The sequence below is a fragment of the Syngnathoides biaculeatus genome, chromosome 6 (assembly GCF_019802595.1).
Source record: "Syngnathoides biaculeatus isolate LvHL_M chromosome 6, ASM1980259v1, whole genome shotgun sequence".
NCBI classification, from domain to species: domain Eukaryota; kingdom Metazoa; phylum Chordata; class Actinopteri; order Syngnathiformes; family Syngnathidae; genus Syngnathoides; species Syngnathoides biaculeatus.
The window spans coordinates 32,955,195-32,977,575 of NC_084645.1; the positions used below are offsets into that span (position 1 = coordinate 32,955,195).

Genomic DNA, 22,381 nt, shown 5'->3' on the forward strand with positions numbered 1-22,381 from the left:
GGTCCAGAGTGGGAGGGACTTGAGGTGGTACTAAAGTGGGATGTTGCTGTCATGCCGCGACACTTTTTTTTTTTTTGGTTTTGTTTCATTGAGGACACCGGAGCAGCCTCTGCATCTCATCGAGGCAGGGCAGGTACTTTTAGAACCTTATCAGCTCTCTAACACCCACAATGCGCTTTCGCCCTATATTTACAAAGCAAATATTGTCCCAACAGGGGCAGAACTTTGCCTAACTTGCCCTCATTATCCCCAAAGCTGCTTTTATGCTTCATAATCCTGTTACATTCCCGACCCCTTAAACACTGTTACGCCGACCACGCTGGACCACGAGTTGGATGCGCTTTCGGTCTTAAATGAGAGAGGCGTTTTTATTGCAGGAGTATTTCTTCCTTCGATGAAGGGAAAGTGGGTCCGGCTCCGAGATGGAATGCTGCTTGCAGCAAGCTGAGACCTGCACTCTGCGAGACCAACAGCAGTCACTCCTCTGTGTGTGCGTGTGTGTGCAGGGAAAGTGGATTTAGTGACGTGCACGCGGTGTGCTGGAGATTCATCCATATCAATGAGGACACCTGGCATGGCGCTTTTCAAGCAGCAGGCAATGGAGGACTTCTATGACATAGGGGAGGAATTGGGAAGGTCAGTGCACTGAAGCCGTTCGATTCCTCTTCGTCAGCCTTTCAAACACTTGCTGCTGCTGCTGCCTTGCATGTATGTGTGAGAGAGAGGGAGAGCAACGGGTGGTATGTTGCTGTAATTTTCAAATGACCAAAATAGATCATGTTGCATGAAAAAAAAAATGACCCCCAGTTCATAAGAATCAGATAAGGATTCGTTCATTTTCTGCCATTTTAAGTGGAAAATTTGTACAGAAATCATTCAGAAATTTGCTCCTCAAACTTCGATTCTTTGTTAGAAATTGGCCGAATGTCCCTGCTAAAAATCTTCTATATTTGTACAGAACAACGTGTTCCATAGAACTTTGACTGTGATTTTTCTATAGAAATTCTACAGAACAATAGAATTTCTGTAGAAATTCTATAGGACTTGGGTCCTAAAGTTTTACAGTTCTTTAGAAATGTTCTATCAAAAATTTTTAGCAGGGGTATATATTTAAACAGCCCATTTTCAGATTTTTCACTGGTGTTCGCTCAAGCTGTTTCATTTTTAGGGTCAAATTGAGAGCGAATGCATCGGCAGAGTTACTTCAAACTACACAGAAAACAAAGTAAAGCAAATTTATTTGTATAACGCATTTCATACACGAGATAACTCATTGTGCTTTTTGCATGATTAACCCTTCCCGGGCAGGGGTCGCAAATTTGCGACAGGTTTAATATAATCGAAAATTGTAAGTCCAGAGTTTCATTTTCTGAAAGTATCAGATTTTTGTCTCCGCAAAATTTTATTTGGTCCAGAGATGGTTAAAGGCATTTGAAAACAAACAGATAAAACATTTAAAACAGGATAAAAACAATAAAAATGACAAACAAAATATAAAAAAAAAAGACAGTTAAAACCGCATACAGTGCAAGTAATATGATGAGAAAGTATATATATTCTAAAAAGCATGAGAAAAAAGATGAGTTTTCAAACAAGAATCCTAATAGCCATGATGATGATAAGAACGCAAAATGGTTGTATGTGTGAGAGCGGAAAGGTGAAAGGAGCATGTCTGTATGATCGTGGAAATGCGAGTGTGAGAGTGAGTATGTATGAGGGTAAATGTCAGTTTCTGGATACCTGTGTGTGTGTGTGTGTGTGTGTGGTGTGTGTGTGTGTGAGAGAGAGAGCAGCCGGTCTGTCAAAATAGGGGAGTGTTTCCCGTGCGTACGTGACACCAGGCCTTAAGGGCAAAAGTGAAACAAGTCCCGATTTGATGAGCCCCGTCTGTGTGTGAATGAGCTCCACCTCGGGGTGGAGGATCCTCGTGCTGAATGAGACTCGGGCAGAGCCGCCAGACCGAAGAGTAGTGGCACATGAGGAAACCGGCATGCGAGGACAACTGCGGGGCAGTTTAGCGCTGACAGAAATCTTGTCTGCTGACAGACCGACTGGGAGGGAGAGGAAAAGCCTTTCGGCGTTGCACTCTTGTCCAAATATTCATTTTGACCCAATGTTTGCCATCTATTGCCACACCTTAACACACTGGACTAACTGGAAAATTAAAAAATGAATAAAAATAGGTGTTGTGTTTGGATGTACGAATAGAGGAGTGCTGGAATTGGCCACTATTGTCTATATGTGTGTATATGATCACTTTATCCTCCTTTTCTTGTTTTTGATTGAATTCTGGAACCTGTTTGAGTGTCAAACCATTCAATTTTCGGGGGTCCGCTACATTGTAGTGATGGCCAGCAGGTTTGTATTCATGAGTTGCTGTGTCCCTTTTTTTGATCAAATTGAAGATGAGGGGACAGCTTTGGTTTGCAGATATGCTCACGTGTTGTAAAGTTCTTGAATCATTTTGCTTCTTGGGGTAATATTCACATTTCTTCAGATGGTGAATGTGCTTTTTTTCTTTTTTTAATTATCTTTGAGCGAAAAGGGGCAACATGGTGGAGCAGCTGTAAAGCATTGGTTCAGGGTTCAATCCTGGCCCTCCCGCTGTGGTGTTTGCATGTTCTCACCGTGCCTGCGTAGGTTTTCTCCAGACACTCTGGTTTACTCCCACATCCCAAAAACATTAATTGGACACTTTAGAGTTGCCGTAGGTGTGATTGTTTGTGCGACTATTGTCTGTCTCCATGTGCCCTGCGATTGGCTGACATCCAGTTCAGGGTGTGCCCTGCCTTCTGCCCGTTGACAGCTGGGGTTGGCTCCACCACTCCCGCGATCCTCGTGAGGCTACACGGCAAAGAAAATGGATGGATAATTGGCAATAATTGACTTTTTCACATTTCTGTGGCGATGTTTCGATCCAATGGAGGGTTTTCAAGCATGAGCAACCTTTTTCAGGGTCATGCCATCACATTTCGGGTCACTGAATGGTGTAGTGGCACACACGCCTGACTTTGGCGCAGGCAGTGTGGGATTGATTCCTGCTCAGTGATGGTGTTGATATCTCCCCTGCGACAAGTTCAGGGTGTAGTCTGCCTTCCGCCCGAGGCTAGCTAGGATAGGCTCCAGCTTTCCCGTGACCCTTGTGTGGATAAACGGCTTGGATAATGGATGAATGGATTTATGCTATCAACTTTCAGTCAGATTGTTGTCTTGATTCAAGTCAAGTCTTGACTAGGCCACTGGGGTGTTTTGGATTCATGTCCTGCTCCAGAACCCAAGTGGCCTTCAGCTTGAAGTCACAAACTGATGGCCAGGATTCAGGATTTTCTGGTGTAGAGCAGAATTCACGGTTCCATAAATCATAGCAAGTCATTCAGGTCCCGAAGGACCAAGCACTCACAAACCGTCACATTACTATTATCGTTGGTATTTATCAGAAATGCTATGTTCCATTTACGCCAGATGTCCACAGATGCACACCTTCCAGAAAGTTCAACTTTTGTCTTGTCAGTACATAGAATATAATAATATATAAGCCTTTAAATGTTGTCCTGGGTTCCTTTGTGATTTCTCAGATTAGTTGCTGATGTGCTCTTTGGTTGATGTTTGTAGACCAGACACTCCTAGGAAGGTTCACCACTGTTCCATGCTTTATCCAATTGTGAATAGTGGCTATCACCATGGTTTGATGGAGTCCTCAATGGCTTTGTAACCGTTTCCAGACTCATAGACATCAAAAACTTGATTTTTCATCTTTCCTTGGATTTATTTGCATTGTGGGATTTGGTTGCTGCTTTTTGAGATTTTGTGGCCAATTTGATTTTTTTCAAACAAGTTCGAGTTATTTCTAAATTGAAAGGGAATCAGGGTTGAATTTAGTCATTGCAAATAAACTCAGCGTTCCAAAGAATGTCATCAACCACAGTTAATTCATGATCTTACAAGGGACAATTATGTTTTTACACAGAACCAGCGAGCTTTCAATAATTATCTTCCTTTTTTTTTTAATAAAACCACCATTTAAAAATGGATTTGTTTACTTTGGTTATCGTTGTCTATTTACATTTGATGACGATTTTAAACATTAAAGTGGGGAAACTATGCCAAAAAAAAAACAAGAATTTGAGAGGAGGGTAAAAACTTTGGCACTGAAGATGACCGATATTTAGTCCGTCTATGGAGATTTTCATGATAATGTGTTATCAATAAGCTAGCAGACATTAAGGCAAAGTTATACATTTGTTTTAAATACTCCATCAGTTCTTTGCTCCACTACTTCTATTTGGGGTCCCAGGGCGTTGAAGGCATCACTCTATGTAACAATGTGACACAGCATTGCTATCATTTAAATTGTTTCTAATGCTGCGACTGCTGGCTGTAAATACAATATAAAAGTTCTGCTTTTACAGACAATGCATTGACAGATTGTAAAAACAAATGTGTCGATGTACTTTATGACTTTGAGCTGACTCCTTGCGTACTTCCTGACCAAAGTAAACAAGGCAGCTATTTGTAAATTGCAGCCAAGGCAAATGTTTTTCGCTCTTCAAGAAGTCTTTCCATAGGCTGCAGGCTGCGAGGCCAAACCGGATATGTTAAAGTAGAGAGACGTGACAAACAAATGGTAAACATGAGAGGGATTCAAAGCATATTGAGGGGTCATCCAGAACCCTTCCACACGTACTAGTCCGTTTAGGAGTGGGTCCTGCTGCATGAGGAATGTGTTTACTAACTGCAGGCTGATTGAGGGAACTCCGTGCTGACCTTTTGCTCATTCCTCAGCTCCAGCTTGACGGAGGCCCTCCCTTAACTGTCAGCAGATGCTCACACGGTCGTCATTCCCGGCAGACGCCTGAATGACCTCTTAGTCAAACCGAGGTGGTTGACCTTCTTTAAAACAATAAATGAAATGGAAAAACTTCATCCTTGACAAAAATCCATCCATCCATCAATTTTATGGACCGCTTCTCCTCGCAAGCCTTGCGGGTGTACGGGAACCCATCCCTTGCTGGGGTGGGGTACACCCGGAACTGGTCGCCAGCCAATCACAGGTCTTTGCAAAAAGGATATTTCAGAAAGAGACTGAAACCGCATTCAGTAGAGTAAAGTTTATCATTCACAGAAAAATATGGAAAATGTTGTAAATGAAAGAAATTTTTTTAAAAAAAGGTATTAGTAAATAAATGGTAATGCCAGATATGACCAAACTTAAAAAATACATTTATAATAATATTTTTAATAATATTCGGAAAGCGTTTTTTTACAAAATTGAAAAAAAGTCTAATGACAATAAATAACAGGACACATTAAATTGTTGATGACTTTAAATTATAAATTTAAAAAATAATACTATTCCTGAATACAAACCACATTTAAATAAAAAAAAAATCAACAGAAATATTCACAAAATGTTCTTGTTACAGAGTTGAAAAAGCATCTAATGGCATTAAACAAAAAATTATAAATTTTATGCCACTTTAAACAATAAAAATGAGTACAATTTCTAGATTTGGACCAAAATGAAATAAGGGGGAAAAAGAAAAGAGTATTAGAAGAAAGTTATCTTTACAAATTTCAAAAATAAAATGTAATAACAATAAATAATAAATTGTATACAACTTTAAATATACTGAATAAGAAAAATATGATCTTCCCCAAAACAACTCAAATAAATTAAACAAATATTTGGAAAGTTGAAATTAGATTTTACTGCATTTAAAAAAAAATCATACATAGAATGTAAATAATTATGGTATTAGGGTTAATATTAATAACAGAAGCAGCATCATAACCCTTCCTTAGTCTACTAACTGTGCAAGCAATAACTGAAAACTTCCATGACGGAGTCACGCATTAGGAATCCGGGCCTCTCTTTGATGATCTTGCCACGTTTGAGTCATACAGTTCATGAGTCGTCAATTTTGAATAAATGTGCGTCATGTGACCCACCCGAGGTCGCTCGGCTCAGAAATGTGCTTAACTTTTAGGCCGTCGCCGCTTGTCTAAGCATTCCTCCGATCTTGGCTCCGGATAATGACCTTCAGCTGTTGGATGTGGTGCCACTTTCTGTCCCAGCGGCCCGGTTTAGGGTTAAGAACGGCGGCGGGCCAGCCGGGCCCACTGTGGAACGGCGCTCGTGGCGTCACATCGTTCTCGTTCCCCTCCTCTTTTACTGTATACTTTACGGTAACAATAACCTGACTCACATTCAGGCCACCGTCATGTTAAGAGAGCTTCCTCTTTTCTTTGCTGTTCTGACAAATACGCTACGTGACAAAACCAACCCCTGGCACTTTAGAATTTTTTTTTTCAAGATTCATTTGACAACTGACTTACATTTTGGCTTGAACTGTGTCTATTTTTCAGTCTGTGTCAGGGGCAAAAAGGTCCTGTGAATAGAACAAGAAGAGGGAGTATTCCGGAATTCGCATTCTTTCATTTATCCCCTTCTGCATTTAGAAGAAGAAAACTTATCGACTGGATTCTACATCCTAATCCTTTTCCTTCCATCCGTCATCCACTAAAGCAACGTCACTCACGTGGAATCTGATCGTGGCTTCGTCTTTGCTGGCCTGACACTGAGCAAATGATAGAAATCAAATCCAGTTCTCAATTGCGACGGTTGGTTAACTTGTTCTGTGGGGTGTTGTTGCACAAATTCAGGGGTGGACAAAAAAAAAAAATTACACTTCTATGTGCGTCTTATCATGAAGTTATTTGAAGACTGGGTTAAAAGTTAGCATTTTTCCCTTCACCTCCGCGAACTGTTCAGTGTGAATTTTCTCACTTGCTCACACATTTGTTTAAAGTGCAAACGGCGACTGACAAGGATGTGCCATATACCGTAATTCCCGGCCTACAGAGCGCACTTGGTTGTAAGCCTCACCCAGTACATTTGTCAAGGAAATACAATTTGGTACAGACATACGCCGCAGCTGTGTAAAAGCCGCAAGTGCCCACATTGAAACCCACATTGAAACACGAGATATTAACAAAGAAAGGGTTTAATGCTAACGCTAATGCTAGCGCGGCACTAACGCCAGCGCAGCGCTAACGCTAGCGCAGCGCTGACAAGGCCGGTTAAAAAAAAACTTATCGGTAAAAATCACTGAGAGACTGCAGTAACACCACAGCAAAATAGTAGCACAATGCTAACGCTAGCGTAGCGCTAACATGGCCGGTAAAAGTCCCTTCCTCGGCACATATATTCCGTTCTCACTCTTACCTTTTCCTCTCGAGTGGCCCCCTTGCGGCCGTTAGGAAAAAAATGCACGAATTAGCCGCATCACCGCATAAACATAAATAAAAGTCGCGGCTTGTAGGCGGGAAATTAGGGTACACACCACACGTGCCAAAGTATTGAAGAAGAGTTTCTGAGGTTGATGCGGGTTCCACCAATTAAAACATTTGCTTTGAATCTACCACTTTTACATGAGTTGCTGTACCGTTTCCTCTTTTGCATTCATTCTCCCAGCTCGGATGACGTTCTTCTTCTATGCTGCAGTCGTGAAGAGATGACAGCTGCACAGGGTGTTATTCTTAGCTCTTGACGTTGATAACCACAATAACAGAGGACACAGAGAGGATAACCTCTCCTAGGCACACTGGTACAGTATCGTGGACAGGGCCTTGTTATCCGATATATTCATATTTATATTGCTGTTCAGTAGTCTGGAGCAACCGCCCGTCAAATGAAATTGTTCAAATACTTATTGTGGTCTTGTCCCATAATTGTTGCAGCACTTGTTGCTAGGTAAAATTTCAGGAGCTCAGTCCTTTGTGGCCTATAGACAAATACAGGGGGTGGGCATGAATGATACCACGAGATATTCTTGCCCACTACACTTTTGGAATGGCAGCCAAAAATGATTAGTTCATCTGCAAACGCTACACTACAATATTTCTGCATCACAATTTACCGGTGAGTTCGAAATTGCTAACTTCTAACTAGGAAAACTGTAACGTCACCCAAGTTGGACATCGTACTTGCGCAAATCCATATACCACGACTTTGCCTCCTACTAATCAAGGGAGGACTATCCGGTCAGCTCTAACCCTGCAGGAAATTGATCACAAAGGAGTGTTTGCGAGCTCAGTCAAGTTTATGATCGCAAACGTTGCCCCATCGACTCGAGTCAAGGAAACTTGCCACATGCTGTACATTTAAATGGTGACAGAATTGTGAAACCTAACCCAGTGAAAGACCATCCCTGCTGCGTTGTGAAAGCTTTAGGACGAGGATTGTTTGACTTGGCCGGGAGTTTTGTCAAGTGGGAGGACACCATGCAGCTTGTAGTGATTGTTCTCAAACAGGAAGTGATGGCTCATACTGCAATATTTCACTCATGACTTCCTTCCAGGCGTTTGCCATCACTCGCAGCTATATCCTGTTGACACTTGAAGATTGCATGATCAAGTTCCTCAGGGGACCGTGTTTTTAGTTAATTAGTGCCGGACTCTTCATTTCTCACCTGGCTCTTCAGTGAGGAGTCTGGAAGCATACACAATTTAATACACCTCTTATTGTCACAAGTATCACGTCCGAATTGTAAAAACCAATAATACGATAGAAAACCGCAATGTAACTAACATGCAACTGTGACACATACAGCCCTTCAAAATCAATGTTTATCTTATAATAACAATGCTACTAATCAGAATAATAACAATAATAATAAAATATTATGTGCGTGTTGTCAAGAAAGACACCCAGACTCTAAATCTGAGGCCAGGGTGAAATCGTGGACTTGTCAATGGTGATGGTAACACTGTCAGGTTTTGCCGAGATGGATCTGGTGCCAGTGAGGGAAAAAAATGTTTCATTACTGAGTAGTGTGAGAAATTTAGCTGAACACCAGGATTTAATTTCCTGAAGCCAATCAGAAAAGGAGGTGGGTTAGGGGTGGGTCAGGCGGTTTTGTGGAGAGGTAGATCTGGGTGTCATCTGCGTGACAGTGCCAATTAATTTTATATTAACAGTCCCCTATGCAATAGATAAATTGATAAACAGAAAGGGCCCTAGAAAAGAACATTGAGGAACACCAGAACGGACAGCTGTGTGAGATTTGAAAGCTTAAAACCAGGGGTGCCCAGACTTTTTCACCCCAAGATCTACTTTTCAAGCAGCCATCCTCTCGTGATCTAGAGGTGAGGGGGGGCACGACTGCGGTGGAGAAAGCAAAAGGGAGACCATAAATAGGAGGCCAGCTTGCTAAAACGCACTTTTATGTGCGTGCAATCAATGTATCTGCCACACCTGAATCAAGCGATGAGATGAATGATAGGCTGACATCCTTTTTTTTTGGGGGGGGACACACACACCATCACCCGATCAACCAAAACTACCTCGCGGTCGACTGGTCCATCACGATTGACACATTGAGGACAAAACAGTGAAAACTTGACAAAAAACCCCAAAATTAAAATAAAATACATCATACCAGAGATTCTGATTATTGAGTTTATTTATGTGTGCAGATCTCTGAAGATGTATTTTGCTCGTAAAGTTGGCTGTAACAAGTTTTCCTTTGGCCTACCAATCCAAGGACTGAAAAAAGCGATGTCATCCAAGGCCCAGCAGATTTGAACAGAGTATTGGGGATAAATACAACTTAGTGGAACAAATGTTTCAATTTAGCTTGTAAATGTACCGTGCATCAATACTTCTGATAATGTTTAGCTCAGCAGAAAAGGCCGCCAACTTTAATTATTTTGTGTCTGCAGCGGTCAGTTTGCCGTGGTCAGGCGTTGCAGGGAGAAGAGCACGGGCCTCGAGTATGCCGCCAAATTCGTGAAGAAACGCCAGAGTCGGGCCAGCAGACGCGGGGTGAGGCGCGAGGAGATCGAGAGGGAGGTGGACATCCTGCAGCAGCTCCAGCATCCCAACGTGGTGACCCTTCACGACGTCTACGAGAACCGCACGGACGTGGTACTCGTCCTTGAGCTGTGAGTCCACAACACGCAACGGTGTAGCTCCAAATACTCATTTTTCTTGTCTTATTTCAGCCTGGTAGTGCAGTACTGTGAGACGAGCACTTACACTAACATTATTCAAGTGTAATGTGCTTTGAGACAGTTCTACGCTTGCCTTGGTTCCTCCTTCACTGTTTGTGGTGTGTGTGCGCTATACAGGAGTGGGGGTCGGAGTTGTTGTAGTCAACCGGAGCTGACCGCAGTTCCGTAGTTCCTCAGTGAGAGTAGACTTTTAACTCTGTAAAAGTAGTTCTGCCTGTGTCTGGCATAAACCTACGACTGTATCACAACCTTACTTGGTGCGTGAACGTTAGCTGTTGCGATAAAGCCGTATTTTAAGTACAATTCTTGATGTAGTGTTGTTTCATCCTTGAATGTCTAATTGAAAAGAAGAAATCTTTTCATGAAACATAATGAATCGAATTAGCTTATTAGATGATTTTGTGATCTGAGCTCTGCCACCGTTGGCTATCCCAATCGAACTGGAAACAGAAGTGTTTCAGTCGGCTGCGACCGGAAACTGAAGCATTCTGTACAGTCCTGATGCACTTGTTGCAGCGGAGAAGAGCTGGTCAATTTTCAGAATTAGACACATTGACACATGAGTCGTAATACAACAAATTACATATATTTGTAATTCTTTCTCTGCAGCATGGTAACAAATGCATCACAGCCCGGTACCGGTCTCCGGAATGGGGTTTGGAGACCAATTGTTTACAGTAATTGTCTTCAGTCCTCAATTAATTTATTTTGGGGGCAATTGAACTTTGATGTTAGCATCTCTCAGCTATCACGTGCGATTTATCGGAAAACTGCAATTTTTATTTCTTACTTTCCAGCAAATCGGATGTCATATAGCGCAACCTCAGCTCGGCTCTGCGACAATGTTTTGCGACACCAGTTCCAAAGGACTCTCGCTGACGATGTCGCGATTCACTCGCCAGACTTGTGTGCAGGCAGCGTGGGTTCACTTCCCAATAATTGACAGTGGAAACGTGAGTGTGGATTAAAGTTTGTCCACGTCTCCGAGGCTGCGATAGCCTGGTGCCCCGTCCAGGGTTTCGTCTCACTTTTGCCTGATAACAGTTTAAATGGGCTCCAGCTCCAAGTGATTCTGAATAAATACCTATTAAATAATCTTTTTTTAATGTTAAAATTTGTGTTTTTGTTAGCTGTAAGAAACTATTTTATGCAGTAATATGATATGATAAAATGTTGTTTGTGTTAATTATGTTTTCCTACATTATTCAAATGTATGTATTGTTCACGCACGTTGCATGTTTTGGAATTTGGGGAAAAGCCAAAGTACTGGTATCGGCGATCTGGTCAAACTCACTTGTTAAAGCCAACTCAAACTGTACTTTGACATTTTCGTGACATGCCGTGTTGTCAGTTTGGTCAGTGAGTTTCTGTGTCCTTGTTTGTCGTTTGCTCTCATTCCCGTGCCCCAAAGGCTGCCACAGAATCAATAATGCGGATTTTGAATAGAGCCCTCAGTGAAGAGGGGCCCCCGTCTGGCTCCCGTCGCTTCCCGGGAACGCGGAAGACCCGATTAGAAACTAACTGTGAACGCTCAGTTTAGCATCTGACGGCTTTTGTCGGCCACGTGACGTGACGGAGTGCGTCACTAACTCCGTCGTGTTTTCAACGTGCCTTTGCTGGCACGTTGCCGGCTGCTGAAAGAACACTTTGTATGTTGAGCTTTCCGTTGATTTCTATTCAATACATTGTTCAATCTCACTGCAAAAACAAAAATAAAGGGGGCAATGTTGTTGCCAGAACTATCCCAGGCATTCTAATTGAGCGCATCCCAACCCTGAGAACTCACTCAGATAAAGTCTGAGGGCCTGCTGGGTGATTCATTGAGTGTGTGTTTGTGTCACAGCGTTTCTGGCGGAGAGCTGTTCGATTTCCTGGCTCGGAAGGAGTCGCTTTGCGAAGAGGAGGCCACTCAGTTTATCAAACAGATTCTGGATGGAGTCCAGTACCTCCACTCCAAGAGGATCGCACACTTTGACCTAAAGGTGTACTGAATTTTGACATACGTTGTCTGATATGTGGAGGGGGGGGGGGGTGAACTTGTTGTTGTATCGAGACTAAAGCAGGGCCTAATGTGAAATAGGGCTGATGTAAGGACTGTCGTGCTATTGTGAACCACACTTCCTTCCTGTTTTCGGAGGCAGAGGTCCAGACTCTCAGATATAAACACCACAAGGTTATCTCATCTGTTTTGCAGAGCAGCGTCGCCCACGCTAGACCCTCACAGTGACCGTCCTGTTATTCTGCAACCGCGGCTCCTCACGCCACACACTTTTACTTTGGTAGTTATGAGCAAACGGGTCTAGTTATTTGCGAGCCCGAGGCGCTCAGACATGCGGCCTCCATGTTCCCGAAATTGTTTAAGATCAGCTCAAAAAACGTCAGTTGAAGAAAATTCTATTTCCTGAGCTCGACAAAGTCATTCAAATCCTTCTTAAGGATTACTCACAAAAAAATGAACACTTTTGCTGTAAATGATAGCAATCAACATTTAATATTTGTCATTTTTTACCACTTCAAAAGGGAGTTTCCAGTTTGAAAACTGCCAGCTAGATTAAAGCAAATCATGAAACCTTCAAATTAATCTTCTATGCACAATGAAAGAGTGATGCTTTTGTATTTCTCGCAAAACCGACACTTTCATCCTTTTTAGGCAAGGGACTATATTTGGTAGTTTCCAATATGATAAAAAAAATGTTCCATGTAAAGCTCACAATGAGGCAATAGAACAACAGCATGTGATCCTCCGAAATCAATCAGCCATCACAAATAATGCTCATAGCCTACGAAATGTAGTAAAATGTATGTATGTTATTTTATTTTGTATATGAATCCATCCATCCATTTTCTTAGCCGCTTATCCTCACTAGGGTGCTGGAGCCTATCCCAGGTTTCAACGGGCAGGAGGCGGGGGACACCCTGAACTAGTTGCCAGCCAATCGCAGGGCATATAGAGACAAACAGCCGCACTCGCAATCACACCTTGGGGCAATTTAGAGTGTCCAATTAATGTTGCATGTTTTTGGGATGTGGGAGAAAACCAAGTGCCCGGAGAAAACCCATGCAGGCAGTGTCCTTAGGTGTTGTGGAAGCTAAGATACAAATAATAATAATAATAATAATAATTGCGCAGGATTGAAATTTAGAATTTTTTATTGTTTCACTGTGAGATATATGAAGCATTACTAAACAGTAGTCAATATGAAAGTAACCACTGCATTGTTTTTCTTAACGCTTTCGCTAAAAGGTCCCTTCGAGAAGGTACTTTTTGTCGTTATCAAGATGTGTGTGCTGTTACCAGAACTGGAAAGTAGGATGTTGACAAATATTTCAATTGGTTTTGTTGTTCACAGCCTGAAAACATCATGCTACTGGACAGGAACGTTCCTCTTCCCCGCATCAAAGTCATTGACTTCGGATTAGCGCACAAGATTGAAGCCGGAGCGGATTTTAAAAACATTTTTGGAACCCCTGAGTTTGTTGGTGAGTGGTTTGATTTAGTAATGGCTCCTATAAAAAGAAATACTTGTGATGTGGTCGTGCTATTTGTTTTCCAGCTCCAGAGATAGTCAACTATGAGCCGCTGGGGTTGGAGGCAGACATGTGGTAAATGTTTAATTCTACTTCATGATTTGGTAAATTAGCAGCATTTAGCATTAGCACTAGCAGAGTGCGATTGTGGTTAGCGTACTGTGACCTTTCCTTGTACTGCCTTTTCACAGGAGCATCGGAGTCATCACGTATATACTGTAAGTTGAATAACAAACTTTAATGTACCTAAACGAGATGATCAGTGAAGTTCTCAGTTGGTGTGTTTTCTTTTCAGCTTGAGCGGCGCGTCGCCGTTCCTCGGCGAAACAAAGCAGGAAACGTTAGGGAACATCTCAGCCATGAGCTACGACTTTGACGAGGAGTTCTTTAGCAAGACAAGCGAGCTGGCCAAAAGCTTCATCAGAGAGCTGCTGGTGAAAGACACGAGGTAGAACGGTCGCCCCCCTCCCACAAATGTCACGATAAAATCGTTTCACATCTCGGCGTTTAGTTCTGATTGCTTCGCATGTGTTTCCCATCATATTGCACCTTCAGGGATTGTAACCCAAGTTGTTATGTTAAGATGTGCATGACCCTTGGGGAGGGGGGTTTGCATCACTTGTGCTTGGGGGTATTTACTCAGCCGAAATTTTGATCCCGTTTTAGGAAACGGATGAACATACAAGACGCCCTCAATCACCCTTGGATTAAGGTACTATGAGTGTGTGTGTGCGCTTGTTTTATGCTGTGCATGTGTATGTAAGGCAGCATGCAATTTGGGTTAATCCATCATAAGTGCATCAACGTAATTGGACCCTTGCACCACTTTATTAGGTATACCTGCACAATCTAATGCGAGCCAATCGAGAATAACAATAAATGGTATTCGATTCAATTCAATGCAAGAGGTATAGTTAAAATTCGGTCTTCTGATTTAAGGTGACCAAAATATATCATTGTGTTGATAGATGTTTTGATTTGTACATCACTTTTTAAATAATCTTTTTATCTGCTGGTTTATTTTTTTCACACAATAGATTCATCTGTTTTTTTCAAGAGGTTTTAAATTTCCATCCCTTTAATAAAAAAAAATAAATAAATAATTTTTTTCAAATTGACAGCACAGAAATTTCACAAACCTAAACTGATTAGATTCAGTTCGCACTTTGGTCCATAACATATATTAAACAAGGTAAAAAGTGCCAAACTATTGTTAGTTTTTTTTTGTGGGAGAAAATGTCTTTTGTTGAAACACAAATATAGTCAATCTATTATTATATTATTATCCACCTTCCAGATGGCAGGAGCTCCAACAGTTGATAACCAGGCTGTGTAGTGTCCTCAGTAATATTCGAGCTCTTCTGAGGCACCAACAGGAGTAAATGTCTGCCCCGGTGTGGAGGGGGTAGCCACCGATCTTTTGTGCTGCTTTAATTGTCCTCTGAAGCCTTCCTCTGCCTCAGTGCATCTTCCTTAACAGATGGAGACACCGTATTTTCAGCAGGCTCTCGATGGATTAGCGGTAAAAGGACGGCTGGAACTTTGTGTCCAGGTTGTTTTTCCTGAGGAGGAAGTGGAGACAGTGTTGAACCTTCTTGATGACCCCTGAGATGTTGTCTGTCCAAGAGGGGTCCTCAGAGATCAGGATTCCCAGGAACCTGAATGTGCGGACTCTCTCCCCACACTCGCCATTGATGAAGAAAGCAGCCGGTTCAATTCTGTTACTCGCAAAGTCCACAATGATCTACTTTGTTTTTAATAGTGTTCGGTGCCAGATCGTTGTCTGAGCACCAGGTTGTGAGGTTCTGGACCTCCTCTCTGTTGGGTGCCCCGTCTCCCTTCGAGATCAGCCTGACCAATGTTGTGTCATCAGTGAATATGATGATGATATTGTTTTTGTGGACTGGGTTGCAGTCTAAGGTGTAGAGATTGTACAGGAGGGGGATCAGCATGCAGCCCTATGGTGAGCTGACGCTCAGTGTGCAGGTGCAGGAAAAGTGGGAGATGAATCTCACAGTCTGGGGTCTGTTGGTCAAAAAGTCCTTGATCCAAGAGCATGTCAGAGGAGGGAGACCCGGGATGTCCATTTTAGTAACCGGAATGCCTGGCATGATTGTGTTAAAGGCCGAGCTATAATCCGGAAAGAGCATCCCAACGTAGCTCTGTGGTTGTTCCAGGTGACTCACCATAGTGTGCAGAGCTATGCCAATGGCGTCCTCTTTTGATCTATTTGCCCGTTGTGCCAACAGGTGGGAGTCAAAGTTGGAGACGGGGGCAGTCTTTGATGTGTTTGAGAACCAGCCTCTCAAAGCACTTCATGATGACAGGTGTGAGAGCAATAGGGTGGTAGTCATTGAGGCTAGTTAAGGGGTTCTTTTTGGGGATGGGAATGATTGCCATGGATGTCAAACAAGTGGCAATAACTGATTGGGCCAGTGAGAGATTGAAGATCTTGCTGAAGCCGCTGGACAGCTTGTGGGCACATGCTCTGGGCAACTTGCCAGGTACTCCGTCCGGCCCAGCACCCTTCCTGGGGTTCACGGCCAGGAGAACACGGCTGACATCGTGCTGCTGTACAGTAAGTGGAGAGTTATTGGAGCCGGTGGGGGTAGGGAGACCCCTGTAGCAGCTGAGTGTTGCTAGGATGAGTCAAAGCGAGCTAAGAAGCTGTTGAGCTCCTCTGTCAATGACTTGTTTGTGTCTCTTGGTAACATATCAAAGCCTCTGATTTTTGTGAGGCTCTGTAGAACCTGCCACACCTCCTGAGGTCTGTTGGTGGTAAACTAGGACTCTATCCTCCTCTTGTACTCGTCTTTGGCGTTGTGGATCCTTTTCAGCCCGAGCCATGGTGTAAAGAGTTCTGTCACCTGACCTGAAGGCAGTGTCACGGGCCTTGAGGAGTGAGTATCTGAAGTCCATAGCTTCCTGGCAGTTTAGTACAACATGAATCAATAGATAACTAAACACTGTATATTTAAATGCCAAAATGTTCAGGCAAACCATATCAATTTGTCTAACTTGTGCCTGCTACCTGAGTTCAATAGCATAGCATAGCATAGCATAGCATAGCATGTTGTACTGTAATACTAAACACCATAGATGGGCTAATGGTCATTAAGTATCCATTTTTTTATGGCAAATATAAGCCTTCAAACAGTTTCAAATTAAACACACATAAATCAAGCATACAACTCTGCGGCTGAAAGAAACTTCACTTATCGAAATTTGTTGGGTTGGGGACATTTTCTACCTCTTATTATTATTCAATTACGCTGCATCTCTGCCAGTAGACTTCTGTGCTGTCAAGCATGTTTCAGTACAAGTTCATACTACACTGAAGGTGTGTAACTAATTCAGGACTTGATTGTCCATCCATCCATCCATTTTCTTGGCCGCTTATCCTCACAAGAGTCACGGCGAGTGCTGGAGCCTATCCCAGCTGTCAATGGGCAGGAGGCAGGGTACACCCTAAACTGGTTGGCAGCCAATCGCAGGGCACATCGAGACAAACAGCTGCACTCACAGTCACACCTAGGGGCAATTTAGTGTCCACTTATTGTTGCATGTTTTTGGGTGTGGGGGAGGGAACCGAAATGCCCGGAGGAAACCCACGCCGGCAAGGGGAGAAGATGCAAACTCCACACAGGGAGGACTGGGACTTGATTGTTGTACTGTAAAAACCTAAAAAAAAAAAATAATAATCAGAGACATAACAAGGCCATTGTTGGTGAACAGTAATATACTGTAGCGGGTGAGCGCTGTACAGAAGGCGCTTAATCTGTTCCAACACTGTTTGCCGAAGTGCATGGTATTGCTGTTTTTTAGTTGTTGTTGTGCAAATGTGTGTAACACAACGGGAAAGCTCGGTGGACGCTCTTCCCTGCCGCGGCTTCTGCTGTAGGATCACACACTAATCCTACAGAGCCACGTGTGCTGAGAATCGCCACTCCGTGTGTTGTTGAGCTCCAACAGTAAGCCAACCTCTGACTCAGTGTTCCTCCATCCTTGTGTCCGAAGTCCTGTGGGCGCACGCCGGAGAGCGCCGCCCCGGAGGCCGAGCAGCTGAAGAACGAGCGTCTCAAGGAATACACCATCCAGTCGCATTTCAACACGATCCAGAACAACACTTATGCCAGCTTTGAACGTTTCGCCTGCATGGTGGAGGATATTGGTTTGATGGCCACAGAGGTGACTCAGGTGGCGGGGGCCCACCACACCTTGCAAGGTGACCTACAAGCATTGCTTGCCATTTGCACTGACAAGGAAGCCCGGTACAAAGAGGAAAACGAAAGTACCAGGAGGCAACTCTCCCAAGTCCACTATGAGTATCGCAAAGTAGAGGGCACCAGGAAGCTGCTGAGGGAGGACCTGACTGCCGTGGGCACCACCATGGAGAGCATCAGTGAAAAGTACAAGCTCAGGCAGAGTCAGATGGACACGCTGACGCAGGAAATGAACTCGGAGCTGAAGTGGCTGCAGGAGGTCATGAACTCTCTGGGGCCACAAGGAGCAAACTGCAGCAGTCTGGACGCTGCGCTCAAGGAGCTGCTGAGCCACGGGGAGCTCCAACAATCCTCCACCAAGTCCACTTAATATAAGGAGAGACTTTTTAAAATCATTTTTATGTGATTAGTTTTAACGTAATTTTGGAAGGTAACGAATTGCTCATGAAAGCAAGTGCAAGCGTTTCACACGGCATGCCACCAAACAGTTTTTCTTTTCTTAGCTCGAGAGGTTAGGTCTCATTTTTTGGAGTTTGGAGATATAACAAGCAAGGACGACTGATGTTAGTTTGACTTTTATGGCTCTTTAATTTTGGCAAGTGAAAACGGTTGTGTTATCAATTATTTATGGATCCACCGTGCTCTGAATTCAAGATAGTAAACCCAGTCTTTGCAATGGAATGCCTTCAAATGACACATTTTGATTTAGTTTTCATTCCATTTTCTGATTTAATGCTGCATGTTTTTACTGTGCCAAGCCACTTTATATGCCTTTTCACATGATATTCATTTTTAAAGATTTTAATGAAAAGGGGACTTTTTATGGAAGAATTTATTTATTTATATTTATTTATTTATTTATTTATTTATTGGCTATATTATGAACAACTCCAAAAATATAAAAATGTATGTATTCAATGTTTGAATGATCCTTCTCTTTTTGCAAATGCTCCGAATTTCATCAATGTGCACTTTTTTTAAACTTTTTTTTTGCATGTTAAAACATTCACTGTTATTAAATACCTGAATTAAATAATTAAAAAAAAATTGTGTTCATTGCATTGCATATTGTTCAATCCAAAGTATCTCAGTTTCCATTTTAGGTCAGCCTCTTTATCGGATTTGAAAGTAACTGCATGAAAAATGGGATTTTTAGTTCTTGTGTCATTTCTTTCCTCGGTAGCCTCACAATACTCGACAAGCTATGGTCAAGCGGTTGTCAGTGGTCAACTTGGAGAACTTCAAGAGGCAGTACGCCAGGCGCAGGTGGAAGGTGAAGCTTGGAAGCACACTGAATGTTCAAACAGCAGTAAATCATTAATTGTGCCATTTATTGATTCTTTTTTTTTTTTTTTACAGCTCTCTTTCAGGATTGTCGCTCTGTGCAACCACTTAACACGGATCATGAAGAAAGGGCACAAAGTGTCAGTGGAGGATGGGGTAAGAATCACTTTTATCTATTTACTATCCCTTATCTCCAGATATCAGATATGATTTCAAATCCAGAGGTATCTCGCACAACCTGTCAAAGTTGAAAGAGTCTCTCCATTTCACCTGTCCTGATCTGACTTTTGAAGTCTTTAATATGACACTATTAGGGCATCGCATTATTAGAATTCATGCACTGACATCATGACAGACTAGAACCTCGATAAAACGATACCTTCGGGACTGAACAGCGTGCCCAAAAATAGTATGAAAAAGTGCTTCTACGACCCCCCCTGCAAAGCTCGTGAGCACGGGATCCACGTGAACATATGATAAATATCTCATCAGTAACACCTCCTGTCTCTACACTCACTCGTGACTGGTTCCCCTTGGATCAAGTGACTTTTGAAATAATAAAAACATTTAGATTACAGGGAGGTGGCACGGTAGAGCAGCTGTAAAGCATTGGCCTCACAGTTCTGAGGTCCAGGGTTTGATCCCGGCCCCGCCTGTGTGGAATTTGTATGTATGATTTGTTTGTAAAAACATTAATTGGGCACTCTAAATTGCCCCCTAGGTGTGATCGTGAGTGCGACTGTTTGTCTCCATGTGCCCTGCGATTGGCTGCCAACCAATTCACGGTGTACCCTGCCTCCAGCCTGTTGACAGCTGAGATAGGCTCCAGCACTCCCTGAAACCCTTTTGAGGATAAGCGGCTCAGAAAATGGATGGATGGATTGATTACAGGGATTAGATGAAGCCAGAGTGGCATGATTTTGAAAGATCATTTTAATGGTATTCTGCTGAGGTGAAAGAGAATTTCAACATGTATGACAAAATAATGTATTTGTTTTAGATGCGAATTTCATTTTTAAATAATTGTGATGAATATTTAACATGAGGCGGCACTCTGGTGCAGCTATAAAGCATTGGCCTCACAGTTCTGAGGACACGGGTGAAATCCCGGCCCCGCCTGTGTGGAGTTTGCATGTTCTCTCCGTGCCAGCGTGGGTTTTCTCCGGGTACTCCGGTTTTCTCCCACATCCCCAAAACACGCAACATTAATTGGACACTCTAAATTGCCCCTAGGTGTGATTTTGAGTGTGTCTGTTGTCTGTCTCCATGTGCCTTGCGACTGGGTGGCAACCAGTTCAGGGTGTGAGTCACTGATGGTGTAGTGGTACACACGCCTGCCTTTGGTGCGGGCAGCGTGGGATTGATTTCCGCTCAGTCATGGTGTCGATATCTGCTCTGCGACTGACTGGCGACCAGTTCAGGGTGTAGTCCGCCTTTCGCCTGAAGCTAGCTGGGATAGGCTCCAGCTTTCCCGCAACCCTTGTGAGGATAAGTGGCTTGGATAATGACATGACATGACAGTTCAGGGTGCACCCTGCCTCCTGCCCGTTGACAGCTGGAATAGGCTCGACCACTTCTGTGACCCCTGTGAGGATAAGTGGCCAATGAACTGTATGTATGGATGGATTTAACATGATAACTCAAGGTCGTTCAAGCAAATTTGTTATGAGGAAAAATGTGTAAGAAACGGCAGCTCTTTAATCAGTAGCCACGTAATAGTTCTCAGTTTCACAAAAAGTTGTTTTAAAGACATCGGACTTTCTCAACGATGCTTACTTTGGTCAGGAATCTTAAATATGATCTGATTTTCAATTTCTGGCTCCCCCCACATTTTGGTCAAATCATTCTGTACATCTTTCAAAATCAAAAATGATCTTGCATTTAAACAGGCCACTGGGACAAAAAAAAAAAGGTGTAAAATCTCAATGATGGTGGGGCTAGAGAAGCAAAATGCAAAAAAAAAAAAAAGTACTTTGATTTGATTTGAGTTTGACCTTGGCTACCTAGGTCACCTTATGTTGGACTACTCCAAATTCATCGCACTCTTGCATTAAAATAATTTTATTCCTGTAAATGTGTTTCCATCAGCGGGACTGCGAAAGTGACCAGGAAGAAGAAATGGAAATCTTGAAGAGGCGCCCCAGGACCAGAAAGAGAAGCAGCACTTCCTGAATGAAGCATTTTAAAACATCGGTCCGTCCTCAACATTCCTGTTGCGAGATGCTCACTCTGCACAAATGCATGCAGGCCACAAACATGCCCGTCCCCCCCACCCCCCCCACCCCCCACATACACACACACACACACAAGCGCAATGCAGCTGTTCCTCCTCCTCAAGAACTATCTATCAATCTATTTGAACGGATGGATTGAGATGCTTCATTCGTCCCTGCGATCCAACTTCCCCATGTAATCTGCTGGCATCTTTTTCACATCATTTTCAAATGACAAGCGATTTTAATTCTCGACACAGCCGGATTGTTGTTGACAGGAACTGATGAGACCGTGTTACTTCACATCGTCATCACAGGATGTAGACAACCACCGCTAATAACACGCAGTCTTAAAAACATCCTTACGACAGAGGAATTCGCTTTGTTTTTGTCGGGCGTGGTTCCATTGACACTTTATTGGGTATTGAGCCATATTTGCTCATTTTTTTAAGTATGGGTTCAAAATGGACCTTTAATGCCTTACAATGAGGCAATCAAATCAGTAGGTTCTTCCCATGAAGGAAGAAAAAAGTGTTCAGAAAAGGATGAAATATGACTGTGAGACTCATGTAATACTAATGTGCCATTATAAATACACAGAATATTCTGTATAGTCTTGTTTATAAAGTTTTAGTGTTGAAATGTTGATTATTCAAGTATTTCTGTGAACAGTGGTGGTGATGATTATTGATCACTTAATTTGCTTATGGCAATCTAACATAAGTGTATGAATACAGTATATACTTATGTAAAATACTTTTCACATTGCAAGCTCATAATGCTATTTTTGTTTTTATAGTGTAAATATGAATACCAGCAAAACGTCTTACCTGTTTTAAACAAACGTTGCTGTTTGCTTTGTTTATTTCTATGTACTGTTCATTGAAATGTTGTTCAGTAAACTCCTCGACATTGTTGTGAGTGTATGTGATATCGTTTGCTAACATCATTAATGTCTTATAAGTGATACATGCTTGATGAAAGGTGGAATGTGAATTCAACGAGAAATGGACTGAAAAGTTTTTTCTCCAAACAGCATTAAACACTTAAAATGCCACGGGATTCTAGGTGCAGACACTTCTGATTTGAAACAGATTTATGTGACAAATCATAGGAATT

General features: G+C 42.6%; 1 protein-coding gene across 3 annotated transcripts; it reads left to right on the forward strand.

Moving 5' to 3' along the window:
* Positions 1 to 9: 9 nt before the first annotated feature.
* On the forward strand, positions 10 to 22,333 carry dapk2b (death-associated protein kinase 2b). Of its 3 annotated transcripts, XM_061823093.1 has the most exons (12): positions 10 to 133; positions 507 to 636; positions 9,724 to 9,945; positions 11,858 to 11,996; positions 13,365 to 13,494; positions 13,569 to 13,617; positions 13,734 to 13,760; positions 13,838 to 13,990; positions 14,209 to 14,254; positions 18,949 to 19,038; positions 19,125 to 19,205; positions 21,138 to 22,333. In XM_061823093.1, exons 1-12 carry the CDS (start codon positions 52 to 54, stop codon positions 21,219 to 21,221), a joined length of 1,233 nt encoding a protein of 410 aa, XP_061679077.1. In that variant the 5' UTR covers positions 10 to 51; the 3' UTR covers positions 21,222 to 22,333. The 3 variants fall into 3 exon arrangements, with proteins under 3 accessions (XP_061679077.1, XP_061679074.1, XP_061679076.1); XM_061823090.1 differs by lacking the exons at positions 18,949 to 19,038; positions 19,125 to 19,205; positions 21,138 to 22,333 and adding an exon at positions 17,560 to 18,916; XM_061823092.1 differs by lacking the exons at positions 18,949 to 19,038; positions 19,125 to 19,205; positions 21,138 to 22,333 and adding an exon at positions 17,560 to 18,919 and having other exon boundaries at positions 36 to 129.
* Positions 22,334 to 22,381: the final 48 nt, after the last annotated feature.